The sequence below is a fragment of the Mustela lutreola genome, chromosome 2 (genome assembly GCF_030435805.1).
Source record: "Mustela lutreola isolate mMusLut2 chromosome 2, mMusLut2.pri, whole genome shotgun sequence".
In the NCBI taxonomy this organism is placed as follows: domain Eukaryota; kingdom Metazoa; phylum Chordata; class Mammalia; order Carnivora; family Mustelidae; genus Mustela; species Mustela lutreola.
Genome location: NC_081291.1, coordinates 175400968 through 175424174, shown reverse-complemented (window position 1 = coordinate 175424174; position 23207 = coordinate 175400968). Strand labels below are relative to the sequence as shown.

General features: G+C 39.4%; 2 protein-coding genes and 1 pseudogene across 6 annotated transcripts in view; all 3 read left to right on the top strand.

The window, feature by feature from the left end:
• The window catches only part of CEP97 (centrosomal protein 97), a 33297-nt gene extending 28227 nt beyond the window's left edge, over positions 1-5070 (top strand). Inside the window, exon 11 of the mRNA XM_059164285.1 lies at positions 129-5070. Coding sequence (XP_059020268.1) covers positions 129-830 — 702 coding nt within the window. The 3' untranslated portion in view covers positions 831-5070. The remainder of the gene's footprint in view (positions 1-128) is intronic.
• A 4102-nt stretch (positions 5071-9172) lies between these two features.
• On the top strand, positions 9173-9931 carry LOC131825926 (protein PET100 homolog, mitochondrial-like; annotated as a pseudogene).
• A 2320-nt stretch (positions 9932-12251) lies between these two features.
• NXPE3 (neurexophilin and PC-esterase domain family member 3) overlaps positions 12252-23207 on the top strand; it is a 46594-nt gene continuing 35638 nt past the window's right edge. Inside the window, exons 1-3 of one of the 5 annotated variants that reach the window (XM_059164273.1) lie at positions 12252-12407; positions 15547-15711; positions 18742-19290. In XM_059164273.1, the coding sequence (XP_059020256.1) occupies positions 19198-19290 (93 nt within the window). In that variant the 5' untranslated portion in view covers positions 12252-12407; positions 15547-15711; positions 18742-19197. Of the gene's footprint in view, positions 12408-12429; positions 13020-13332; positions 13451-15546; positions 15712-18741; positions 19291-23207 lie in introns of those variants that run through there. The other 4 variants (XM_059164275.1, XM_059164272.1, XM_059164271.1 and 1 more) reach the window with 4 other exon arrangements.

Genomic DNA, 23207 nt, shown 5'->3' with positions numbered 1-23207 from the left:
GTTTCTAACTCCAGTTCTGCCATCTGCCATTTACCAACTTCATGAGTGTTGGGGGAAAAAGCTCAAAGAACATTGTAAAACAGGCATGATTTTTGTTTTATAATAAAATTATATCCTTTGGTTTACAGGTAAGGTCTCTACAAGCTTGGCAACAGATGGTGGATCAGCGTCTAAGTTCTTGGCATACTGATGTTCCTCCTGTATCAAGTACTCTTGTGCCCTCTAAACATCCATTATTCACCCAAAGTCAGGAGCCCTCTTCTGATCAAAATTCTGATTGGTTCATTGCTCCTGAGGAGGCTCCTCAAGAGAAATCTTTACCAGAATTTCCAGACTCTGGTTTTCATTCTTCCCTAACAGACCAAGTTCACTGTTTGCAGGATTCTCTGGATTTTGAGAAAAGTTCCACAGAAGGCAGTGAAAGTTCCATAATGGGGAATTCCATTGACACAGTCAAATATAGCAAAGAGTCAGATACAGGGGATGTCACTAATGAACACAGTGAATGGAATAAGGAAAGCTTAAACAATGAGCAGGATAATAGTCTACTTGAGCAGTATTTAACTTCAGTTCAACAGCTAGAAGATGCTGATGAGAGGACAAATTTTGATGAAGGGACAGGAGATAGTAAGCTTGACATACCTTCTTCCCCTGAAAAGTTAGATGCTTTGTCTGATGGTGCTTCTGATGATACTCATGGCATATCTCCTACTTTGCAAGATGAAATCAGCCAGGCACCAGAAAATTGTAAATTAAATGCTGAAGTTCAAGGGCAACAGTCAGACTGTGATTCTAAATTTCAGGTATTGCATGTTGGTATTACAGTGTAGCATGTGTGGTTGCTTGGGAGGAGAAAGCTTCTTAAGAATTTCAGTTGTCTTTTTTTTTTTTTTTTTGTGAAGGGGAATATCACCCCATTTTTCTTACTATTTATATATAATTTGTATTCTTATCTCATGTTTTTCATATTTTAGAGACTGGGCTGAATCTTCATTTTGATTTTATTAGCTATTAGCTGTAATCTGTCAAACAATATTTATGTTGAAAGCTATATGCACTTTATTTCATAATAACTGAATTGCATCAACAGTGTTCTTGTTTTTTAATGTACTCATTTCCTTTAAAAAAATAAACTAGAATATCTTTCAAGAAAATTGAATAGTTTACCTTAAAGATATATATAAGAGAAGTTAGATTTTTCTGTATGTGAGGAAATTGATTATGCAGTAAGGAATGCAACTTGTTAAAGTGAGTGTAGATGACAAGTATAAGGACTGTGAACTATAGAAATTTTTCCAGCCTCCTTGGAATAAGAACATATATTTTTAAGCCATTTGTCCTCCCTTATGAATCAAGAAAAGCCTTCTTATGAGCAAATAGGGAGAAAAGGTAAGATTATAAGGTTTTTCAGAGGAAATGAATATAATTGACTCATGGAAAACTTTAATGCCATCTGTCAGTTTTAACATATGAAGTAAAGTGTTCCATCTGGAATTAAAATCAAGCTTATTTAAAGAGGCATGACTAGAATATCTCTTAGATGTGGAGAAAGCAGATGCTAGGCTCCATTTGCTTGGAATAATGTCACAGCAGACATTATCTTTTCATTCAGTGCTTTTTTACCCTACAGATAAGCATTTATGTGCCAACTTCCTTGCCAGAAATTAACATATGTTCATCTTCTCTGACCCTGCATTATATTTGCTTATGTATTTCAGCAGAAGGTCCATGGCCATTTACTTCATTTTTTGACCTCCGCTTCACAATGAAGAACATTTAAAATAATATTAATGGTAGAATATGACTTTTTAAAAGGTCTATTTTCTATCCAAATCTCTGGAAAAGTGCCACATTTGGAAGGCAATTTAGTGGTGGTTAAAAAAATATAAACTTCACTTATTTCTTGTTAAGAAGAATATATATCTGTAACTTCAGGAAGAAATGATAATATTGTGTTGAATGTTATTAATGGGTGCATTTGCAAATCAAGGAAGCTTAATATATTAATCTTTGAGAATGTTGTAGTATCATTGAACAGCATATATCTGATTTCCCCTAATCTTTGGACATACAACTATTTAAAACTATGGCAATACTTAAGTGTTCTAAATTTAGGTGCTAAATATCTATTCATTTTTCTGTTACAGTCACTAGATCCCTTTCTTCGAAGTTATATAAAATAAAAACTTATGATCCTTCAAGAATAAAGTTAGGGATTACATGTTATACTTTGTTGATAGCTAGAAACTTTTCTCCGGTATGGGTAAGATGTATTTTTCTTGGTTTATAAATATGTAGCACTCAGGTTGAGAAGACTTAGATTTCATTCTCAGAAATTCAGAGTCTCTTGAAAAGGAAATATTTTCTGTCTCTTATAAATGAAACAGCCGTCTTACATTCAAAATTTTCCATACTGAAGCATGTGTAATGTTGAATGCACATTAAATAAAAATAGAATTTTTTACTTTTTGAATAATGCTAATTATCTTTTATGGGTGATTTTGAATTTCTTCTTAAATATACCCTATTTTTCTATTTTACAGTTAAGTGCCTCATTTGCTGCCCATAGTTAGAAAAAACAACTTGCACTGCACTAAATACCAAAGTGCTGATTTATGGTACATTAATTTCTCATAAAAGTCCCTAAAATGTTGTGGTTCAGTATTGCCTAAGTAGGTTTCTGCTGATATCTTCTCCCTCTTTTTCTAAGAAATGGCACAGTACAACTAAATTCATTGAATATTAGTGTTTGTCGGCAAGATTTCCTTTTTTTACCTTTGCTTTGTTTTTCTAGCCAATAAATAATATTAGTATGCTTTTATTTTAAAATTGACAGTTTATAGTAATGGTTAATGTTCTGCTCGTCATTAGATTTAACTTTACTAGTGTTTTGAAGTGGAAGAATATTCAGTTGCTCCCTACTCAACTGTATAGATTATTTTGAATGTAGATAGAATGAAAATAATGTAAATTAGAATGCAGGAAAATTGTGGCAGAGACAATATATTTTAATAAGTTTACAGTGTAATATAAAATAACTTATGTAATTAAGTTAAGATATTTGGTGTTATGTCATGGGCTATTCATTGGTCTGGCTAAAGAGAGAATGAATCTAGTAAAGTTTGGGAAGTTGAGCTTTAACATGGTCTTTGTGTTTTTTCTTATAGGAGAGGAGGATTAGTTTAGCTGTGTTATTTTAGTTCGTATCAGTTTTCTTTATATATAGAAAATTCAATATATCGAGATATTCCTCCAGAAGCACAGCATCTTACCATGTGAAAATTGGAAGGAATCTTAGCAATTATCTATTCTAATCTCTTTGTTTTAAGGATGAAAAGGTATAGAGAATTAAGTGACTTGCTGATGTTATAGCTAGTTAGTAGTAATAAACTGTGAAAACTTAAAAAGTTATTGTATTCCAAAATTTATTATTACACACTATTAATTATACATTTAGTGAGTCAGTAGGAAAATCTTTGTATATTTTTCATTCTCTTTGAAAGAGGAAAAAAAAACTGACAGAGCTAGAATCCTACCACTTGAATGAAAATTGCTTGTAGATAATGACTAAGTTGTTCAGAAGTCTGAGTAAATTTTCTCTGAGAAATGTGATATCATTAAGATCAGTTTTTAAAGATTTTATTTATTTATTTGAGAGACAGAGTGAGAATGAGAGAGAGAGAGCATAAGAGGGGAGAGGTCAGCGGGAGAAGCAGACTCCCTGCTGAGCAGGGAGTCTGATGTGGGGACTCTGTCTATCCTGGGACTCCAGGATCACGACCTGAGCCGAAAGCAGTCGCTTAACCAACTGAGCCACCTAGGCGCCCACTAAAATGGTTTTTAAAGAGAACTTCTAGAGATTAAAAATGTAAAAGTATAATTGCATCTGGAATCCATTTATTTCATAACAAGAAGTATAACAGGTTGCTGAGATATCTAAGATTTTCTAGTGAAATCCTGAGTTTGTTTAGATTTCTTCTTCAGTTTTACAGAACAACAGATGACAGAGTTTTAACTCTCTTGTTGTGCAGAAATGTCCAATCATGATGGTTGATATAAACACCATATAGTTTGGTTCTATAAGCTTAATTATGAAAGGCCTCGTAATATGCATGTTTTAGGAAAATATTTAGCCAAACACTGGTTTGCATATATGCAGATAACTTTATTCTTGAATAATGTGGGTGCCATTCTTGAGTGTCGAAAGTGTGGACTTTTATTTTTGTTTTGGGTTATTTTAGATATGTAAACTCTGTAATAGTATTTTCCTGTTATCTACTTAATGCAAATCTAGTTACACTTTTTGTAAGTATTTTCAGATATAACATGAGCTTAAGATACTATACTATCTCCTTGTTACTTTTTTTGGTGCAGATTCTTAGATTTGGATTTATAACAATATAAACTATAAAACTTTTTTTTTTTCTGGAGTGAAGATGGCATATAGAACACGAGTCTGATCAGTTTCCCATTCATAAAACAAAAGACTTCATTTTTAATGTATATTTTTATTTTGCCATATATCTTATTAATGACACTTATTATATTGTAATGTTTTAACTTTTAAATATATGATCCCTTTATTAATAAAGTAAAACAGAAAGGGTCTGTAAGGAACACTTAAATATTTTTAGTGATATTGCTTACACTGATCAAACCTACAGTGCCATATTAAAATTAAAAGTCAAGTAAACAAAACATGACCTTAGAGTGAAACAGATAATTGTCTTTTTAAAATGAGGTGCTTTTTATTTGTGAATGAGTGGAAATCATATTACATTTTAATTCCTAAATTGATTTTAGTAGATAGCAGGAATCTCTGTGTAGTGGCTTTGTTCATTTTCTAATTAAATTTCTTTGAGTATTTTATAATAATTTTAATATTAACAAAAAGAGTTTAAAAGTAAATTTATTTTGGGGCTATTTTTAGATTTCTCTTTAATTTTGTGTTAGAAATAGATGATTTAAAGTGGTTATGGTCTGTTTATGAAAGCTAAATATTTTGTATTATATTTAATTTGTATTTAATTTGTATTTGAGTCTAATTCTAAATAAAAAGTTTGTACATTTGTTTGAGTGATTAGTCTGTTTATTATAGTGGTTAGTAGTGATGGTTGTTACTCATTGTGTTTGCAATTAGTGGGTAATTAAAATTCAGAACAAATTGCAGATAGAATTCGAAGGAAGTTCCAGAGTATTGTTATATAAATGAGTTTACAATAAAATAGTCCTAGCCTTATGATAATAGATATGAAATGAAAGAAATGGTAATTTAGTAGTTTTATCTGGTATAGATTTTATTACTTCCAGGTGATGGGTAGAGAAGAGCAGATATCCCTCACAGAGCGCAGAGGACACTGTCAGGTACTGTTGAAACTGGGTGCTGAAAGTTAGGGAGTGAATGAGTAAATAGAGCACAAGCCTTCTAGTTTGGCCCAGTTAGGATCTATAGTTTGTTGGTGTTATGGACCAAATTGTATCCCCCGCTAAAATTTATAAGTTGAAGTCCTCCCAGTGTGACTGTGTTTGGAGATAAGCACTTCAAGGAGGTAATTAGGGTTAAGAAAGGTCATAAAGAAGGGGTCTTAATCCAATAGGACTGATATACCCCAGTAAGAAGAGGAAGAGATACAAGATATTCTTTGTGCATGCCTAGAGGAAATGCCACTTGAGGACACAGTGAGAAGGCAGCCATCTGCAAGGTAGGAAGAGAGAGCTCAACAAAGCAAACCTGCTGAGATCCAGATCTTGGACTTCCAGTCCCTAAAGATAGGAGAAAATAAATTTGTATTGTTTAAGCCGCTTAATCAATGGTATTTTGTTATGGCAGCCTGAGCAGACTACTACAGTTGCTTAATCAAAATATTGATAAGGGCAGGGAATCCCAAATTATTTATATACCTTAAAAAATATTTATTGAGGGGCGCCTGGGTGACTCAGTGGGTTAAAGCCTCTGCCTTCAGCTCAGGTCATGATCCCAGGTCCTGGGATTGAGCCCCACATCAAGCTCTGCTTGGCTTCCTCCTTTCTCTTTGCCTGCCTCTCTGCCTGTTTGTGATCTTTGCCTGTCAAACAAATAAATAAAAAAATAAAATCTTTAAAAAATATATTTATTGAGATATAAATGGCATACAGTTAACTTCATGTATTTAAAGTGGACAATTTGAGAGGTGTCTCTTGACCTCAGGGTTGTGAGTTCAAGCTCCACATTGGGCATGAAGCCTACTTAAAAAAATAAAGTGGACAATTTGATAAATTTTGACTCATATACCTGCCCATAAAACAATCACAGTAATCAAGATAATGAACATATTTATCACCCTTGAAAGATTCTTCATTTCCTTAATGGTTATGGTCTGTTTTTCATAACCCCTCTTATTTTGTATGGTTTCTTTTACTCAGCATAATTATTTGGGATTCATCTGATATTTCATTCCTTTTTTTTGCCGAGTGGTATTCCATTATATATATTTGCTGCAATTTTTTTCAAATTAAAAAAAATTTTTTTAGCTTTATTGAGAAGTGTTGACATACTGTGTAAGTATAAAGTATATAATATGATTCTTTGATATATGTATATACTATAAAATGTTTGCCACAATAACGTTATTTAACATATCCATCACCTTATCTAGTTTTATAATTGTATGTGTTCAGAACTTTTAAAATCTACTCTCTTAGCAACTTTCAAATTTTATGGTATCAGGTCTTATGTCTAAGTCTAATCCATTTCAAGTTAATTTTTGTGAGTGGTATAATTTGGAGATCCAGTTTCATCCTTCAGCATATGAATATCAAGTTTTCCTAGTACCATTTATTGAAGATAATTTCCTTTCCCTATTGGGTATTCTTTGCTCTCTTGTCAAATATTAGATGACCATATATGCATGGGTTTATTTCTGAACTCTTGACTCTGTTCTATTGGTCTATGTGTTTGTTTTTATGCCAGTATCATACTGTTTTGGTTACTGTAGCTTTATAATACAGTTTTGAAATCAGGAAATATGCCTCCCACTTTGTTGTTATTTTTCAGCTTTGGTTATTTGGGTCTATTGTGGTTCTATATGAATCTTAGAAATGTTTTTATATTTCTGTAAAAAAAAATGCCATCAGAATCTTGATAGGGATTGCATTGAATTTATAGATGGCTCTGGGTAGTACAGAGCTTTTAAATATTAATTCTTCAAATCCATGAACACAAGATTCCTTTCCATTTGTGTCTTCCTCAATTTCTTTCATTAATGACTTAGTTTTTGGTGTAAAGACCTTTTGCCTCCTTGGTTAAATTATTCTTAAATATTTTACTTTCTTTTTTAAAAAAGATTTTATTTATTCATTTGACAGAGAGAGAGACAGCAAGAGAGGGAACACAAGCAAGAGGAGTGGGAGAGGAAGAAGCAGGCTTCCTGCAGAGCTGGGAGCCCTCGATTCCAGGACCCTGGAGTCATGACCTGAGCCAAAATCAAGAGTCAGACACTCAACAAATTGAACCACCCAGTTGCCTCATCTTATCTTGTATTGTAAAAAATTTCATAGAATTAAAAACTGCCTTATTGGGGCGCCTGGGTGGCTCAGTGGATTAAAGCGTCTGCCTTTGGCTCAGGCCATGGTCCCAGGGTCCTGGGATCGAGCCCTGCATCGGGCTCTCTGCTCCGCGGGGAGCCTGCTTCCTCCTCTCTCTGCCTGCCTCTCTATCTCTGTGATCTATCTCTGTCAAATAAATAAATAAAATCTTTAAAAACAAAACAACAAAACTGCCTTATTTTTTTTAGTCCCAAGACTGGCTGTATCCCCACTCATTTTTTCCAGGTGCTCCACTAGATCTGCTGTACACATCTAAGATTTCCCCCAATAGTTTCACAAGTCTGACCATCTATCAGTTATCACTCCCTCCCTGCCATACCTCTTTTGCTCCTTTATTCTGCTCCTTATAGATCCTTCTGCTCTGATCCTCCTTTTTTAAAAAAAAATTTTTAAATTAAAATTTTATTTATTTAATTTATAAAGACTATTTATTTATTTGACAGAGAAAGAGACAGCGAGAAAGGGAATAAAAGCAGAGGGAATGGGAGAGGAGAAGCAGGCTTCCTGCAGAGTGGGGAGCCGTACTCGGGACTCAATCCCAAAACCCTGGGGTCATGACGTGAGCCAAAGGCAGACGCCTAAAAACTGAGCCACCAAAGTGCCCCTAAATTAAAAAACTTTTTAAAGATTTTATTTATTATTTGAGAGAGAGGGGGATCACAGGTAGAGGGGGAGGAGCAGAGTGAGAAGGAGAAGCAGACTCTCCACTGAGCAGGGAGCCCAATGCAGGGCTCAATCCCAGTACCCTGGGATCACCACCCCAGCCAAAGACAGATGCTCAATTGACTGAACCACCTAGCTGCCCCTAAGTTAAATTTTTAAAATTTGAAAATAGTTGACAGAATTCTGCCAACTGTTTGCTGCATCCCAAAAGTTTTGGTATTTTGTCTTTATTTTCATTTGTCTCAAAATATTTTTTATATCCCTTTAATTTCGTATTCATTGGATGTTCAGAAATGTGTTTAATTTCCATGTATTTGTGAATTTTCCAGTTTCCCCTCGTTACTGTTTTCTAATTTCATTTTATTGTGGTTGGAAAAGATAATTGATATAATTTCTACCTTCTTTTCATTTGTTGAGACTTGTTTTGTGACCTAATATGATCTATCCTAGAAAATGTTCCAGGTGCCCTTGAGAAGAATGTCTTCTGCTGCTGTTGGATGGAATGTTCTATATGTGTCTGTTAGATCCATTTGGTCTGTAGCATTGTTCAAATCTGCTGTTCCCTTATTGATTCTCTGTCTGGATACTTTATCAATCGTTGAGAATGGAATATTAAAGTCTCCAAATATTACTGCTCTGTATTTCTCTTTTTAGTTCTGGTAGTATTTGCTTTATATATTTATATAGTATATCTGATATTTATCTAAATAATTTCTAATATTTGTATCTAATTATTTACAACTGTTAGATCTTTTTGATGAATTGACCTCTTTATCATCACATACTGAGCTTTAAAACCATTAGAATAGTGCACAAAGACTGAAGTTTTACTATATGAAAATTTTACCCCCCAAATTTCAAGTAGGATGTCAGGGCAATCTTAGGATGGAGTGTGGATTACGACAACTGAATCTAGGTATTGACATAAATCCACTGAAGAGGCGTAAGAAAAAGGGAGATGACCTAAGTGATTTTGGAAAACTTTTGAGTGGATAGTTCCATTTGGGCTGCTATAACAGAATTCTAGGGACGGAGTGGCTTATAAACAGCATAAATTATTTCTCACAGTTCTGGGACTGAGAAGTCCAAAATCAAGGTACCAGTAGGTTTGGTGTCTGGCAAGGGTAATTTTCTGATTCACAGATGGCCGTTTTCTTAGTGTGTCCTCGAATGGTGGAAGCAGTGAAGGAACTCTCAGGTGTCTTAAGCAAAATAAAGGAACACACAAAGAAAGTCCCACACAAGGCAAAAAGCCCAGCACAAGCTGTGAGTATTCTTTCATTTCTTGGTAAGGCATGTTCTAGGCTAAGGCGGTATGTATGAAGGACTGCTTGCTTGAAACTGCCTTTCTCAGCAAGAGGCAATTAAGGTTAAATGAGGTCATAAGGGTAGGGCACTAATCCAATGAGACTGATATCCTTATAAGAGGAGGGGGGCATAGAGAAACAAGATGGGAGTGAAGCTGGAAGTGTTTTGGAGGACATGCTACCTAACCTTCCCTGTGGCTGACTATGTTCTGGATTGCCAGTCAGGCCAGGTGGTTTAAGGACTATGTCATACAGCACAAGGGGGTGTTGTGGCCCCCTGAGAAGGAGGACCAGCATGGAGAGCTGGAAGCATTCAAAGACAGGATATGAAGTAGCAGGAAAAGAAGCTCCTTTGCACTGCCCAGCAGAACTCCTGAGGCCTCCAGGTACTTGAGTTCTAGACCTGTGTTCACACACACACACACACACACACACACAGTTCCTTAAAAAAAAAAAAAAAAAAAAAGAAGGAAACAAAAGGTATATATCTCCAAGGCAATAAGAAAGCTCTTACAAGGAACTGAATCAGCTCGCACTTTGCTCTGGGACTTCTAACTTTCAGAACTGTGAGAAAATAAATTTCTGTTGTTTAAGCCCCCCCAGTCTACGGCATTTTATTATAGCAGCCTGAACAGACTCATACAGGCACCAAATTCCTCTTCCTTCTAGTCTCCTATCCTTGGCAACATCTTCTCATGGTTCATGGTGTTTTGGGAATAGAGTGTTTGATACCTAACCTGACAGCAGTCACTTATTTTGAACAATGGTTTAAGGGGGTTGGGGGCCCAAATTTTAGTCACTTGTTCAGAGGGTTCAGAAGCAAAGTAACTGAATCAGGAACTGACATGGGCTCAAAAGTGCTTGTGCCCCAAGTTTCTGCCATTAGAGATGGAGCCAGGTTGCTGGTAAGTACCCACCAAATTAACTACATCAGAAACTGGCTTAATTTGCTTTTTTGCTTATCTAACTCTCAGACCCATGCGTTGTTAGAGAAATAAAATTGAGTAAATTAGCATCAAAACTTTTTTGCAGATAGGTCAGAAAGGAACAGTTCCTTTGGTTTTGTATCATGACATACAAAACTTATGTCCTCATTTTTATCCAGCTTTCAAAGTCTGATTATCATAAATGTAGTATTCAGAAATTCCTTATACCGTGTCATAACCTGAGGTAAGAAATTTAATGGAAGAGATTTGGGACACTGTGCTAGGGGACTTTTGTTATTTCATTTATTCCTAAGTGCAGATACTGTTGCCCCTTACAGTTGAGGAATTGAGCCCAGAGAAGTTACATCATTTGCCTAGGCTGGCACTGCTAGTATGAGGTAGAGCTGTGTGTCAGCCCCAGTCAGGCTAAGATCCAAATTGCGAATTTTTTGTATGATAGTATTTTTCACTGGGTGTGTGGTGACTTTGCAGAGCTATTTGAAGTGATACGCAGTTATCTAGTAGTAATAGGCAGGCCTCCCTGGTCCTGGTCACTCTTTTTTTGTGGCCAAAATGACTGTATATAGGTAAGATGACTCAAATGCTTCAGGATTATGAGTGCCTGTGGGAGAAAGGGTTTATCAGGTCACTAATGTGATCCCAAACCATGACTTAGAAGTCAGCACTTCCTGTTTAAGTATTTGCAGCTTACCAGGCAGCCAAACTATAAAAGATAGGTGATGGGGTGTCTGGGAGATAGGACTGAGAGCACAAATTTATCATATGGGGATCATCTTCTAGCAGAGGCAACGGAAGTCACCTTTTATGAACAGGCCTTGGAAGGCTTTCTTCAGGAAGGAGAATGAAATGGCTACTCCAGAAGAGCAGCCGTTTTGTAGAAACTGCTTTTCTTCCATCCGTCGGGTCACCCATGCATGTAGTTCTCCCACGAAAACATCTGAATAAGCCCGTAGAGTCCATTGTGGTCAGTAAATGTAAAAATAATTAATGTTGGTTGCAATTTGTATTAATTCTTCTTCAACCTTGAGATAATAGTCTGGGGCAGGTCTGTTTTTAGAGTCTGTGTTTTGTTGGGATAAATTCCATTAACCCCACTGTGCACTGAAGAACACAGAGCAGCCCGCAATCCCTTCCGGCTTCCTGAGCAGGTCCTTTATCTGTCTTCCAAGGTCTCCTCTCAGTTTCTGAATTTCACATAGCTATAGACGTTCTACCGCTTAGAAGAACGTCCAAAATAGGATGACCCAGATTTGGGGGATGGGAGAACGTGTGCAGGCATTTTTGTCAGAAGACCTATGTTATGTATAGGGAGAGTAAGAGGAACGAGGCTGTTTTAAGAGCAAATAGAGTAAGCCGACTAATTCCAAGTCGGGAAAGACTGAAAGACTTGCCGTTCCAGAGCTCGTGCGTGGCCAATCGTGTTTTTTTTTCTGGCAGAAGAAACAATACATTCCGTCACTGACAGGGAAGACGGCCCAAGTACGGGCTTCTCCAGTATGGTCACTTCGGCTGACATGAAAAAAAGCCTTGAAACAGACCGTCCCTGGGGAGCCCTCAGGTTCGAAGGCGAGAGAAGCCCGTTCCGAGCTGGCTAGAGCTCGGGCCACAGGGCTGCAGCTGTATGACGCCCTGCCGCGCAGAAGCAAAGCGGCCCTTTGCGCGAACAGCGCCCACTACGCTTGCCTCGCCTCTTGGCTCAGCGTTCCGCGCACGGCGCCCGCGGCTGTCAATCAGCATCCTCGGCCCGCCTCTCCTGGAGTTCAACCAATTGTAGCCGGGGGTCGGGGGTGAGGAGACGTAGCGGGGCCAGGAAGCAGGGACCAGGCAATCTGAAGCAGCCTCCCCAGATCCCGCGTTCCGAATGCCTAGCGGCCAGAGAGAACACAGCGGACCGCAGGGCTCGGCGGTGAGTGCGGGACTCCGGCTTGTGCGCAGGCGCCGGAGGGACCCAATGCCTGGCGCCTCGCGGGCGCCTCTAGTCTGAGAAGCCCCTTTCTCCGCACGCGCCGACCCCTGAGTACCGGCCTGGTGCAGAGGAGCTGCAGACTCGGGGGTCACGGCTGGGGGTTCTGGAGCGAGAAAGGGAAAGCTTCCGTCCTCGGCGGGGGCAGAATTGGAGCCTCCGGCTGCCGTAGCTTCGGACCTGAGTTGCCCGAGCCGCTGCGGCTCCCGCAGGAGGGGGCGGGGCTGACGCGAGCATCTCCGTGCTCAGTTTTCCGGACCTGCTGCAACGCGGGCAGGTGCAGCAGCTGAAGACCTCTTCCTAACCCGGTGCGGGGCACTTTGCGACGCCTGCCGCCTCCGCCCCATTGTCCCGTCTCACTGCTGCCCCGGGGCCCAGCAGCCACTTGCCTGGCGATGCTCTCACACTTTGGACTCTTCTGGCATTATTGAGCTGACGCTTTGGGACATCAGATTCAGGTCCTATGGGGAGAGAAGCGTGTGACTTTGCAAGGTGTGGTGTGGAAACCCGCGCCTGTCACCCGTCTCCGCTTGATTAATGGCCACTAGGGTGGTGGTAAGTGGCATTCTCAGTCAGGATTTATACAAATTTCGTGTGTAATTGTCCGTAAAATTTTCCTCTCTTTTCATTATTCACTCTAAAGGAGGATTGCTGCCAGTTTCCTAAAGATGAAGAACTACACTGCTCAGTGGCCCTTCCCCTCCCTCAGTGTGGTTATCATTTGGAACATCAGGGTGTGCTTGAAGCTGGCGGGACTCCCAGACTCTGATCATTAATTGTCTGATTCCATGCAGTGGAGGTAGCAGCACGCTCCAAGATGTTTGGGTTCTGCTTTCCTCTGCCGGTACTTCGTCTCTTCTCTCCACAGTCTCTGGCCTGATAAAGTGCTGTTATTTGTTACTGAGAAGGGAAACGAAGGAATAGATCACTGCAGTGAGGTTGGCTGTCCCTGTTATCTTGGAATCGGATGGTCCTGAGGGGACAGTGTAAGTTACAATTCAGAGATCATTTTGGAAAGGCCTGACCCGCTGATAGAAATAACACCTCTGGCCACCTCATACTGGCGGTTCCCCTGTTTGGCAGTATACTAGAGTAGTCATTTGGAGACCTTTTTTTAAAAAACCTGTTTCTTAGGCCCTGGTCCTACAGATTCCGATTCAGTTAGTTGAGTCTGGTCTAAGCATTGGCATGGTTAAAAGCTTACAGGATGATATTAATGTGCATACGAGTTTAAAGAACACAGCCTATCAATGTGCTTTATTTTTTTCTTACAGCACTTACTACTCTGTGACTTACTTAACTGATTTCTTCTAGTCTCCTCTCCAACTGCTCCCCTCCCCCATGAAAACATGGGGTGCTGCTTTGGAAGAAGGGCAGGGGAAGGCCTGGGTGGTGAGTCAGCACTTTGGGTGTGTGAGGTGGGGATAAATGAAAGAGAAATGGAATCAGGGGAAACAAGTCCTGCAGACTTCTGCTGTGCTTCCTCTTTGTCAAGGGTTGACCTTACTTGGTGACCAGTCATTGTCATATTCATGGATATGGCTCCAGTTCTTTCTCTGGATCCTGGCCTGTTAAGTTTCAGGGTCTTACCCAGCACCCTGTGAAATATAGGTGCTCTTTGTACTTATTGAAGTATGGTTAACATACAATATTATATCAGTTTCAGGTGCTCACCATAGTGGTTTGACATTTATATACATTATGAAACGATCACCACAAGCAATGTAGTTATTGTCTGTCATCATATGGAATTATTACCATATTATTCACTGTGTTCTCTATATTACATTTGCATCCCCATGACTTATTTATTTGGTAACTGGAAGTTTGTACCTCTTAATCCTCCTCATCTATTTTGCACCCCACCACGTCCCTCCCCTCTGGCAACCATTGTTTTTTTCTCTGTGTTTATGAGTTATACAGCTGCAATTTGGAAAGTTTGATATATACATTTTTTAGAGGGGAGAGGGGCAGACGGAGAGGGAGAGAGAGAGAGAGAGAGAGAAAGGAAGAATCTCGATCTCAACCCTGAGATCATGACCTGAGCTGAAATCAAGAGTTGGATGTTTAACTCACTGAATCACGCAGGTGCCCCTGACCTAGAAATATTTAAGTTCGAGTATATTCCATGTAGATCTGTGATTTGTCTTCTGTGTAGGGGGTCCACGTATTTTGAAGTAAAATTCTATATACTTTGTCTGACAAGTACAATTATATTTATGTGGGTAGCAGTTCAGGGTATATAGAATGGGGACTGTCCCAGAAACTGGATGTGTAGTTATCCTATAATAACTTATCTTTGTGAAATGGTTGTCTAATTCCCTAGGGGACGGGTTTGCTGCCTAATTTTCTTTTTCGTACTGAACTATCTCATTGATGTTACTGACAGTTTTAATTCCAAGTGATGTAAACAGTCACTCTGTAATTCTCTTATGAGATGGGGTAGGAAGTCACATACGTAGTGGCAGTCTAGGGTTTTTGTGACAGGCCATTAAGAAGTTAGATTGGCTGGAAGTAGTCTTAATCACCTTTGGCAGAAGAGACCCAATAGATCATGCATTTTACTTTTTGCTTGTCCTTCAAACATAAATATGAGGCATGACTAAGTGATGGACTGATACATTAGGAGGATTTGAAAACAAGACCGCTCAAATTTAAATTCCTCCTGAATTAATCATAACTTTTGGATCTGTCTAGATACCTCTTACTTTCTATAGTGGTAGGATGGGTTGTTGAAGTACATAATTATTCCAGTCTAAGAAAAGTAACATATGGAGGTTTTATCTTTGATTTATATTTTTTCAGTTATTTTGCTAATTATAAAATTTGACCTTCAGCTCAGATCTGGGAGTAACTTGCCATGTTTAAGTTTATATCTATATATCTATCTATATCTATCTATCTATATTTATCTATAAATAGCCAGTTACTATTTTTTATTAGTAGTAAAGGAAATGTTTCTCCTACTTTGTTATACTGAAATCTCTGTGCATCGCGGGATAAAACTGTACTCTTGATTTCAAATGTTTTCCTTAATTTTGGTATCTTTAACCTGGATATCATGTGTGTAATCTTGTTGCAGCAGGAAGAATGGTATAAAAGTGAGGAAACATCAACCGGTGCTTTGAATGTGGCAAGAAAAGAATCAGCGCTGTCATGATTGTTTGAATTCAGGACTTTACACTGAAAGGAAAGTTAGATGTAAGCTCTAATCTCTTCTTGGGAACTGGAAATTTTTTTTAAAAAGGTAAATAACATTCAGTAATAAATTTTTATTTTTGGCTGGTCTAGGAAACTTTTCCTTAGAGTCATTCTGTCTAGCACTTTTGTTTTTATTCAATGTTAAGGCAGTTTGAGATACTGAATGATATTGTCCTGCTGTCTTTTTAGATAACTTTCTTGATGTAATGCGTAGGTTTTTTATTTGTAGGAAAACAGTAGAGAACGATTAGAGATTTCTTCTTTCACTTTGAAATTTTTCATTTTATTATTTATTTATTTTGTAATAGATTTTCTTTATTTATTTAACAGAGAGAGGGATCACAAGTAGGCAGAGAGGCAGGCAGAGAAAGAGGGAAGCAGGCTCCCCACTGAGCAGAGAGCCTGATGTGGGGCTCGATCCCAGGACCCTGAGATCATGACCTGAGCCAAAGGCAGATGCTTAATACACTGAGCCACCCAGGTGCCCCGAAATTTTTCATTTTAAATTCAGTTGTTTTTCTGTATTTAGTTTAATGCTGTATTTCTTCTTATGGCTTGTTGTTAATTATTACTTTTAGAAACCTGCTTTTTTTTCTATTTGTACTATTTTTACTTCTATTTCCTGGTGAAAACTTAGGACACAAAGATAAAGATAAAGGAGAAAAAAAACTGTGCAGAGGTAACAACTATGAACATTTTCATATATGTCTTTTCAGAGAGAGGTCTACGTGTCCCTTAGACCACATCTACTTAGATATACAGATGGGTCTAGAAGTCAGGTCTTGCATGCCCCTCCAGTAACAACTTTCAGTAGAAGTCCTTGGCCATGAGGGGTTTCTTGCACATTTGCTTTGCTACTTATGTCCCTGTGGTCCCCGTAGTTCTGGAGTCTGCTGCCCTTGCCATCCTTCTGCACCCCTGACCGCAGCTGCACTGCTGCCTCCTGGCTCTGAATAACACTAACCTTCTCAAAGCTGCTGGTTTTTCTGTAGTACACAGACAGTGCTTACTGTGGTGCTGCTGAATCTCCGTGGAGTATTGTCTTTGGTCTTCTCCCTCTCTGGGCATGAGGGAAGCCTATGATATTTATGGCCAACTCCTGTTCTTCTACAGAAGAGCAGTTGGGCCCTGATGACAGAGTCATTTCTTCTGGTTCATAGTTATTTCTTTCTAGGATTTATAGGCACTTTGGGGTGAGTGGGTGCTTGGGTGTTAGGGGTGGGGTTTAGGGGTCATCAAATGGGGTCTTGCACAGTGCTTGGTATCCCTGTATAGGGAGCCTGCAGAGGGATAAATATTCATAATTTAGGAGAGGAAATACCTTTTGTCTGATATAAGTGTAAGCTTTTCCGTGGGAGTTTCTGGCACTTAGTACAGTGTGTGCTGCAGAGTAGGCTTCCATAATTTTTTGTTCTGTGGATTGTTGCATCAATATATATCATGTAATGGGGAGGTACTGTCAGTGAATCCAAGAAATATGATACATTGTTTTTACTAAGTTGCTTTTTCTCTGATGCATGGTTTCTGTGTTTTTTTTTCTTTTGTTGTTTTGTTTTTAAGATTTTACCTATTTGACAGAGAGAAAGAGACAGACAGAGAGCACAAATAGGGGGAGCAACAGAGGGAGAAGGAGAAGCAGGCTCACCACTGAGCAGGAATCCCCAACACAAGGTTCAGTCCCAGGACCCTGGGATCAAGATCTGAGCTGAAGGCAGTCACTTAACTGACTGAGCCACCCAGTTGTCCCTTTTTTGTTTGTTTGTTTTTATAAGATTTTATTTATCTGAGAGAGAGAGCTCGCTGGGGGAAGGGGCAGAGGGAGAGGAAGAGGGTCAAGCGGACTCCATGTTCATCACAGAGCCCTGCTCTGGGGCTCAATCTCACAATCCCGAGATCACCACCTGAGCTGAAGCCAAGAGTTGAAGCTTAACCAACTGAGCCACCCAGTTGCCCTGGTTTCTGTTTTTTTTTTTTTTTAAATTTTAAATTTTAAATTTTTTAAATATTTATTTATTTGAGAGAGAGAGAGAGAAGATAGAGACAGAGAGCTGTGGAGGGGGAACAGAGGGAGAGGGAGAAGCAGATTCTACCCTAAGGGTGGAGTCTGATTTGGGACTCGATCTCATGACCCTGAGGTCACAACTTGAACTGAAATCATGAGTCGGACGCTCAATGGACTGAGCCACCCAGGTGCCCCTCTGTTTTTTTTTTTTTTTTTTTTTAAATCATGATTGGTATAGTCTAGTTGGAGGAACAGGAAGTACATACAAATACAGAGGAGTGAAAATGCTGAGATGTGAAGTGAGAAGAAAGTGCTGTGGGACTTCTGAGGATGGAGATCAAGTTAGAATAGCTCAGTTCTATCTCCTTTATGAGGCAGAGATGAGGAGGAGTTGTGGTCCTTGTGGCATGGGAATGGACTGGCCAGGTGGAGTGAAAGAGAGAGGGAGTAGGGCGGCTTGCCAGGTCCAGTACAACGTTGCGATGCAGTTGAGGTAGTCAGAGATCCTCTGTGCCATAGTTATACACCCTTTCACCATGACTTCTCCACCTTGCCCTCTATGGAGAGCCTAGCTAGAAACAAAATACTAGTATTTTTTTCTGTTTATACCAAAATAAAAACTGGGGAGAGCATTTTGAATTCATTATGCGAGAACAGGTAGGAGTGGCAGGCTCTGAAGTCCTCTGCCTCTAGCAGTTATGATGAGGGAGCTGGGTCTCCTCTTAATTGTCAGGCTTAGCTTTTCTTTCCTCTATCTTCAGGGTTAGTGTCTTCCCTCCTGGGCCCTGTTAATCTGCTGAGGGAACATCCTCCCTCAGGAGCTGGACATCTGAAGGGTATTTCACGTCTTCTGCTGTGCAGGGGGACAGCACTCCTTGTTTTCTAGAGGGGGTGGGGATAGTTTGCACAGTCTCACAGAACTCCTCATAAAATCAGCAGGTTTCCTTTTAATGCTCGTCAAATATGATCACTTTAGGGGTGTTATGTAACTTGAGCTATAAGGGAAGGGGAATGATTTTATCTACTTAGACCTCTAGAAATTTAACAGTGACTTTAATTTTCTAATCCCTAAAGGTTTGAAGACATTCTTCTTTGCCTTCTTCAAAGTTAAAACCTAAAATTTGCAGGACAAATATCACTGTATTTGTATGGAACTCTGGGATTGGATTTGAGCAAATTGAATGCGCAACAGATCTTACTGTGTGTGGCTCTTTGCTTTCCCCTCATGACTTTGGGCCTTTGAGAGGGTTCAGGAAGAGGAAGTGTGGCACCTTTCCTCTTACCACACACTTGGCTGTTGGAGTTGGTGATCTGTATTCTCATCTTCCCTGTTTGAAGGACTCCTCTGAAGAAAAGTGTGCTTCTTAAGTCAACCCTAGCCTCTCCTCCATACAAAGAGCTCTTAATGATACTAGCGGAAAACAAATTCAACTAAAAGCTCGTCTGCAGATCAGAAGAACGAAGACATGGAGTTTTGAGGAGTGAAGGTAGCATGGCGTCGGCCATGGGTGATCAAGACACAGACAGACAATGTGGCTCAATTTCTTCAAACTACGGCTTTTCTGCTGTCTGCTTGCTCTGCTGATGGTGGTGGTGCTGGTCGTCAATGTTACTCAGGTAGAGGTGAGTACTTTTTATGAGTACTTCATAAGCTCCTTTATAACTAAAGGAACCAAATCTAAGGATTTGGGGCTAACTAGCCTAGGAAATGCTGGTCATCAGAAAACTTATCCTGGTCATAGCTCTTGTTTTCATTTATTCAGTAAGTGTTGGAGTACCTTCAGTGGTTATATACTGTGCTGGTCACAGAGGGTACAGTGGTGAAGTTGACAGATATGATTTCTTTGCTTATAGAGCTCATATTCTAAATGTGCATAGGAGAAAATAATAATCATAGTCGTATAGTAATAATAAGTGATTATTAGGAATTGTGAAGAATACAGTCAAGAAAGGAAAGCAGACTACTCTATAGTTGTTAGGGGGTTGAAAGAGGGTTTTTTCAAGGAGGGGACCTTTTATTTTATTTATTTATTTATAAAATTTATCTACTTGACAGAGATCACAAGTAGGCAGAGAGGCTGGAGAAAGCAGGCTCCCTGCTGAGCAGAGAGCCCGATGCGGGGTTCATCCCCAGGACCCTGGGCTCATGACCTGAGCCAAAGGCAGAGGCTCTAACTCACTGAACCACCATGGTGCCCCAAGGAGGGGACCTTTTAGCTGACTGCTGGCCAAAAACTGAAGGAAAACTCAGAGGAGGGAGTTGATGAATCTGTCCTAGAGACTACAGAATGGACACAAGGGCAGGACTGTGTCCTACTGACTCCTTCCAGTGCCTGGCACTAGGAATGAACTTAGTATGCCCCTCTCCCCCGCTTTGCCACTCATAAGTCACTGAAATTTATGGAGTGATTCTAGATAAAATGATGCTGCTCTTTTACTTTTTTTGGCCTGTGAAGCTTCTCAGGTTGCATGTCCATCTTAATTACAGTGTTTCTCTGCTTATTGGCTTTTGCTATAGGTGGAATGTCTGTGCCCCCAAGCATTCTGGCTCTCTGAGAGCTCTGATTACTGTTGTCTTTCATGCTTTCAGGTTTTTCCTTCAGCCTCCATAGTTTTCCTCATGCACTTTGGCCCTCCAGTACTCTGCTGAGTACCCAAGAGGGACCCTCTGCAGATCCCCTGAGTTCTCTCTGCATCTCTCCTCCTGCCACTTTGTCTTTTGGATTCACTTTGGTCTTTTAAGACTTGGCCACATCCCTTCAACTTGAGTAGTTGACCAGGCTCTACCCAGGATCCCCTCCCGATGCTGCAGCCTGGAAATGCTTTCAAGGCTGTAAGCAAAGAATCACCCATGTTTTCCATCTTTCAGGCATCATTGTCCTTTGTTGTCTAATGTTCAGGGTCTGGAAAATCATTGCTGCTTATATATACATATATATATATATATATATTTATTTATTTTTTAAAGTTGTTTCAGATGGAAGGGTAAATCTCACTGTTTCATTATCTTGGCTAGAAGTGGAAGTCTGAGGGCTTTGAATTTGAGGGTAAAGTGATCATTGAGAAGCTGCAGAGGAGAAGGATTAATGGACCAAGGAGAGGAGATAATGTGATCTAGAGCACAAATGGAGCATAAAACTTTATGTAGGTTGAGAGACATCATATATTGTGGGTGTTCTTGTTATCATTTTATTATTGATTACGTAGAAGTTGCTGTGCTCCTTCCTCTGACCTACAAAGGAAAAATATCATGATGGTTGGCAACGTAGATGCATTTGCTGCTGGAGGGAAGGATCTTGAAGCAGTTCTTGCCTGTAGAGGAGGTGGAGTTTGGAAGGCAGGGTACTCGTTGGAGGCTTGTGTGCAGGGGCTAGGAAGAACAGAGTTGGGAGATGGAGCTGAGCCTGCAGGATGATAGACAGGCAGTAACTTTCAAGACCAGGGGTGTGCATCGCACTCTTCTTCATTGGTTTTGTGAGTGTGTGTGTGTGTATGTATGTGTATGTATGTGTGTGTTACCACATTAAATAGTGTGGGTATACAAATAGAAAAAAGAAACTTGTGTGGGTCTAGGTTGAGTGAGGAGGCAGGAAAAGGGAGAAAGAGAGACTTGAGAGGGTAGGCCAGAGTCCCACATCATTGATGTTATTGCAGGAAGGATTGTGAGAAAATTCCCCTAGTACTCCTGCTTTAGTTCTTGAGAACTTGCGAGCTGAAAGCCAACTAAGAGCTCTAATTATCTGCACCAAGACTTTCTCAGCAATAAGGGAGAAGGGAGATAGAGGGCAGTGATAAACAATTAAGACAATTCTGACATTGACAATAACAAATAGTTCTTTTGATAGAGTGCAGTAAAACATTTTCCCTGTCTAAAGAGGTCATCTTGTCCAAGTTGAGAATATTGCCATGACTTTTGAACTGTTCAATTTATTACTGTGATGAAAATTGGTAAAGAAGATTAGGGTAGGGGATGGAGAGCAGGAAATGCTCTGAAGCTTGGCAGTCTGCCATCCCTTAATCTCCTTTCCATCCTATGCTTCTGATCCTAATGATGCTTTTCTTGTGATTAGAGTATCCAATCATTTCCTGAAAGGTACAGACTCAGTTTTTTTTTTTTTAAAGATTTTATTTATTTATTTGACAGAGAGAAATCACAAGTAGATGGAGAGGGAGGCAGAGAGAGAGAGAGGGAAGCAGGCTCCCTGCTGAGCAGAGAACCCGATGCGGGACCCGATCCCAGGACCCTGAGATCATGACCTGAGCCGAAGGCAGCGGCTTAAACCACTGAGCCACCCAGGCGCCCCCAGACTCAGTTTTAATTAAAAATATCACATAATATGAGAAGGAGGTGTATGTAGCAGTATCCAGCAAAAGTTGTAGAAGGGATCATTAGTATCTCTCTGAGAAGCTCTCATTGAGCACGTCCTGTTTTTTCCCCACTTATTCACTGATATTTTAAATATATATATTTTTCTGATTGTAAAGATAGTACCAGTCTGTTAGGGATTTGGCTACAAGTAAAGAAAGCTGATTCTGGCTGACTTTAATATTATTAAATGAGTAATATTAATAAATATTAATAAATATTACTCATTTATAGTAGAGTCAGGAGGTAGTTGGGCACAGCTGAGGCTCTGTTTTTCTGTAAGTCTCTGGAGTCTCTGTAAGTTCTTTGTAAGTCTCTTAGCTCTACCCTCCTTCCTTTGTGTTAGCTTTTATGCATGGCATCCTCTTTCATGGTTGGATTTTAGGATGCTGTCATAGCAATAGGTGCTTGTGTCCTTGTTCGTCAGCTTAAGAGATAGTTTGTTCTCTCATAACTCTCTGAAGAGATTACTTACATTTTTCCATTTGCAGCTAAAATTCAGATAGCTGTTACTAGAACACTGGCATGGTCTGGGTTTGACTGCATGCATCCACCAGAAACTTGCAGCAACCTCTCCTGGATTTTCATAGGCCAGGATTGGCTTTAACCCACTGAGCCACCCATGCACCCCGAGACTATGTTATATTAATTTCAAATGAACAATACAGTGATTCATCAATTTTATATATTATTCATTGCTCATCCCAATATATGTACTCTTAATCCCCTTCACCTATTTTATCCATCCCCCTACCAGCTTCCTTCTGGCTATCACCAGTTTGTCCTTTATATTTAAAAGTCTGTTTTTTTCATTTGTCTTTTTCTTTCTTTCTTTGTTTTTTTCTTGTATATCACATATGAGTGAAATCATATGGTATTATGTCTTTGTCTAACTTCACTTAGCATTATACTCTCTAGGTCCATACATGTTGTTGCAAATGGCAAGATTATGGCTGAGTGATATTCCATTGTATGTATATATACACCACATCTTCTTTGTCCATTCTTCTGTGGATAGACACTTGGACTGCTTCCATATCTTGGCTATTGTAAATAATGCTGCAGTAAATAGAGGGGGACATATATCTTTTTGAATTAGTGTTTTTATTTTCTTTAGGTAAGTATCCATTATGTAGTTACTAGATCATTTGGTAATTCTATTTTTAAATTTTTT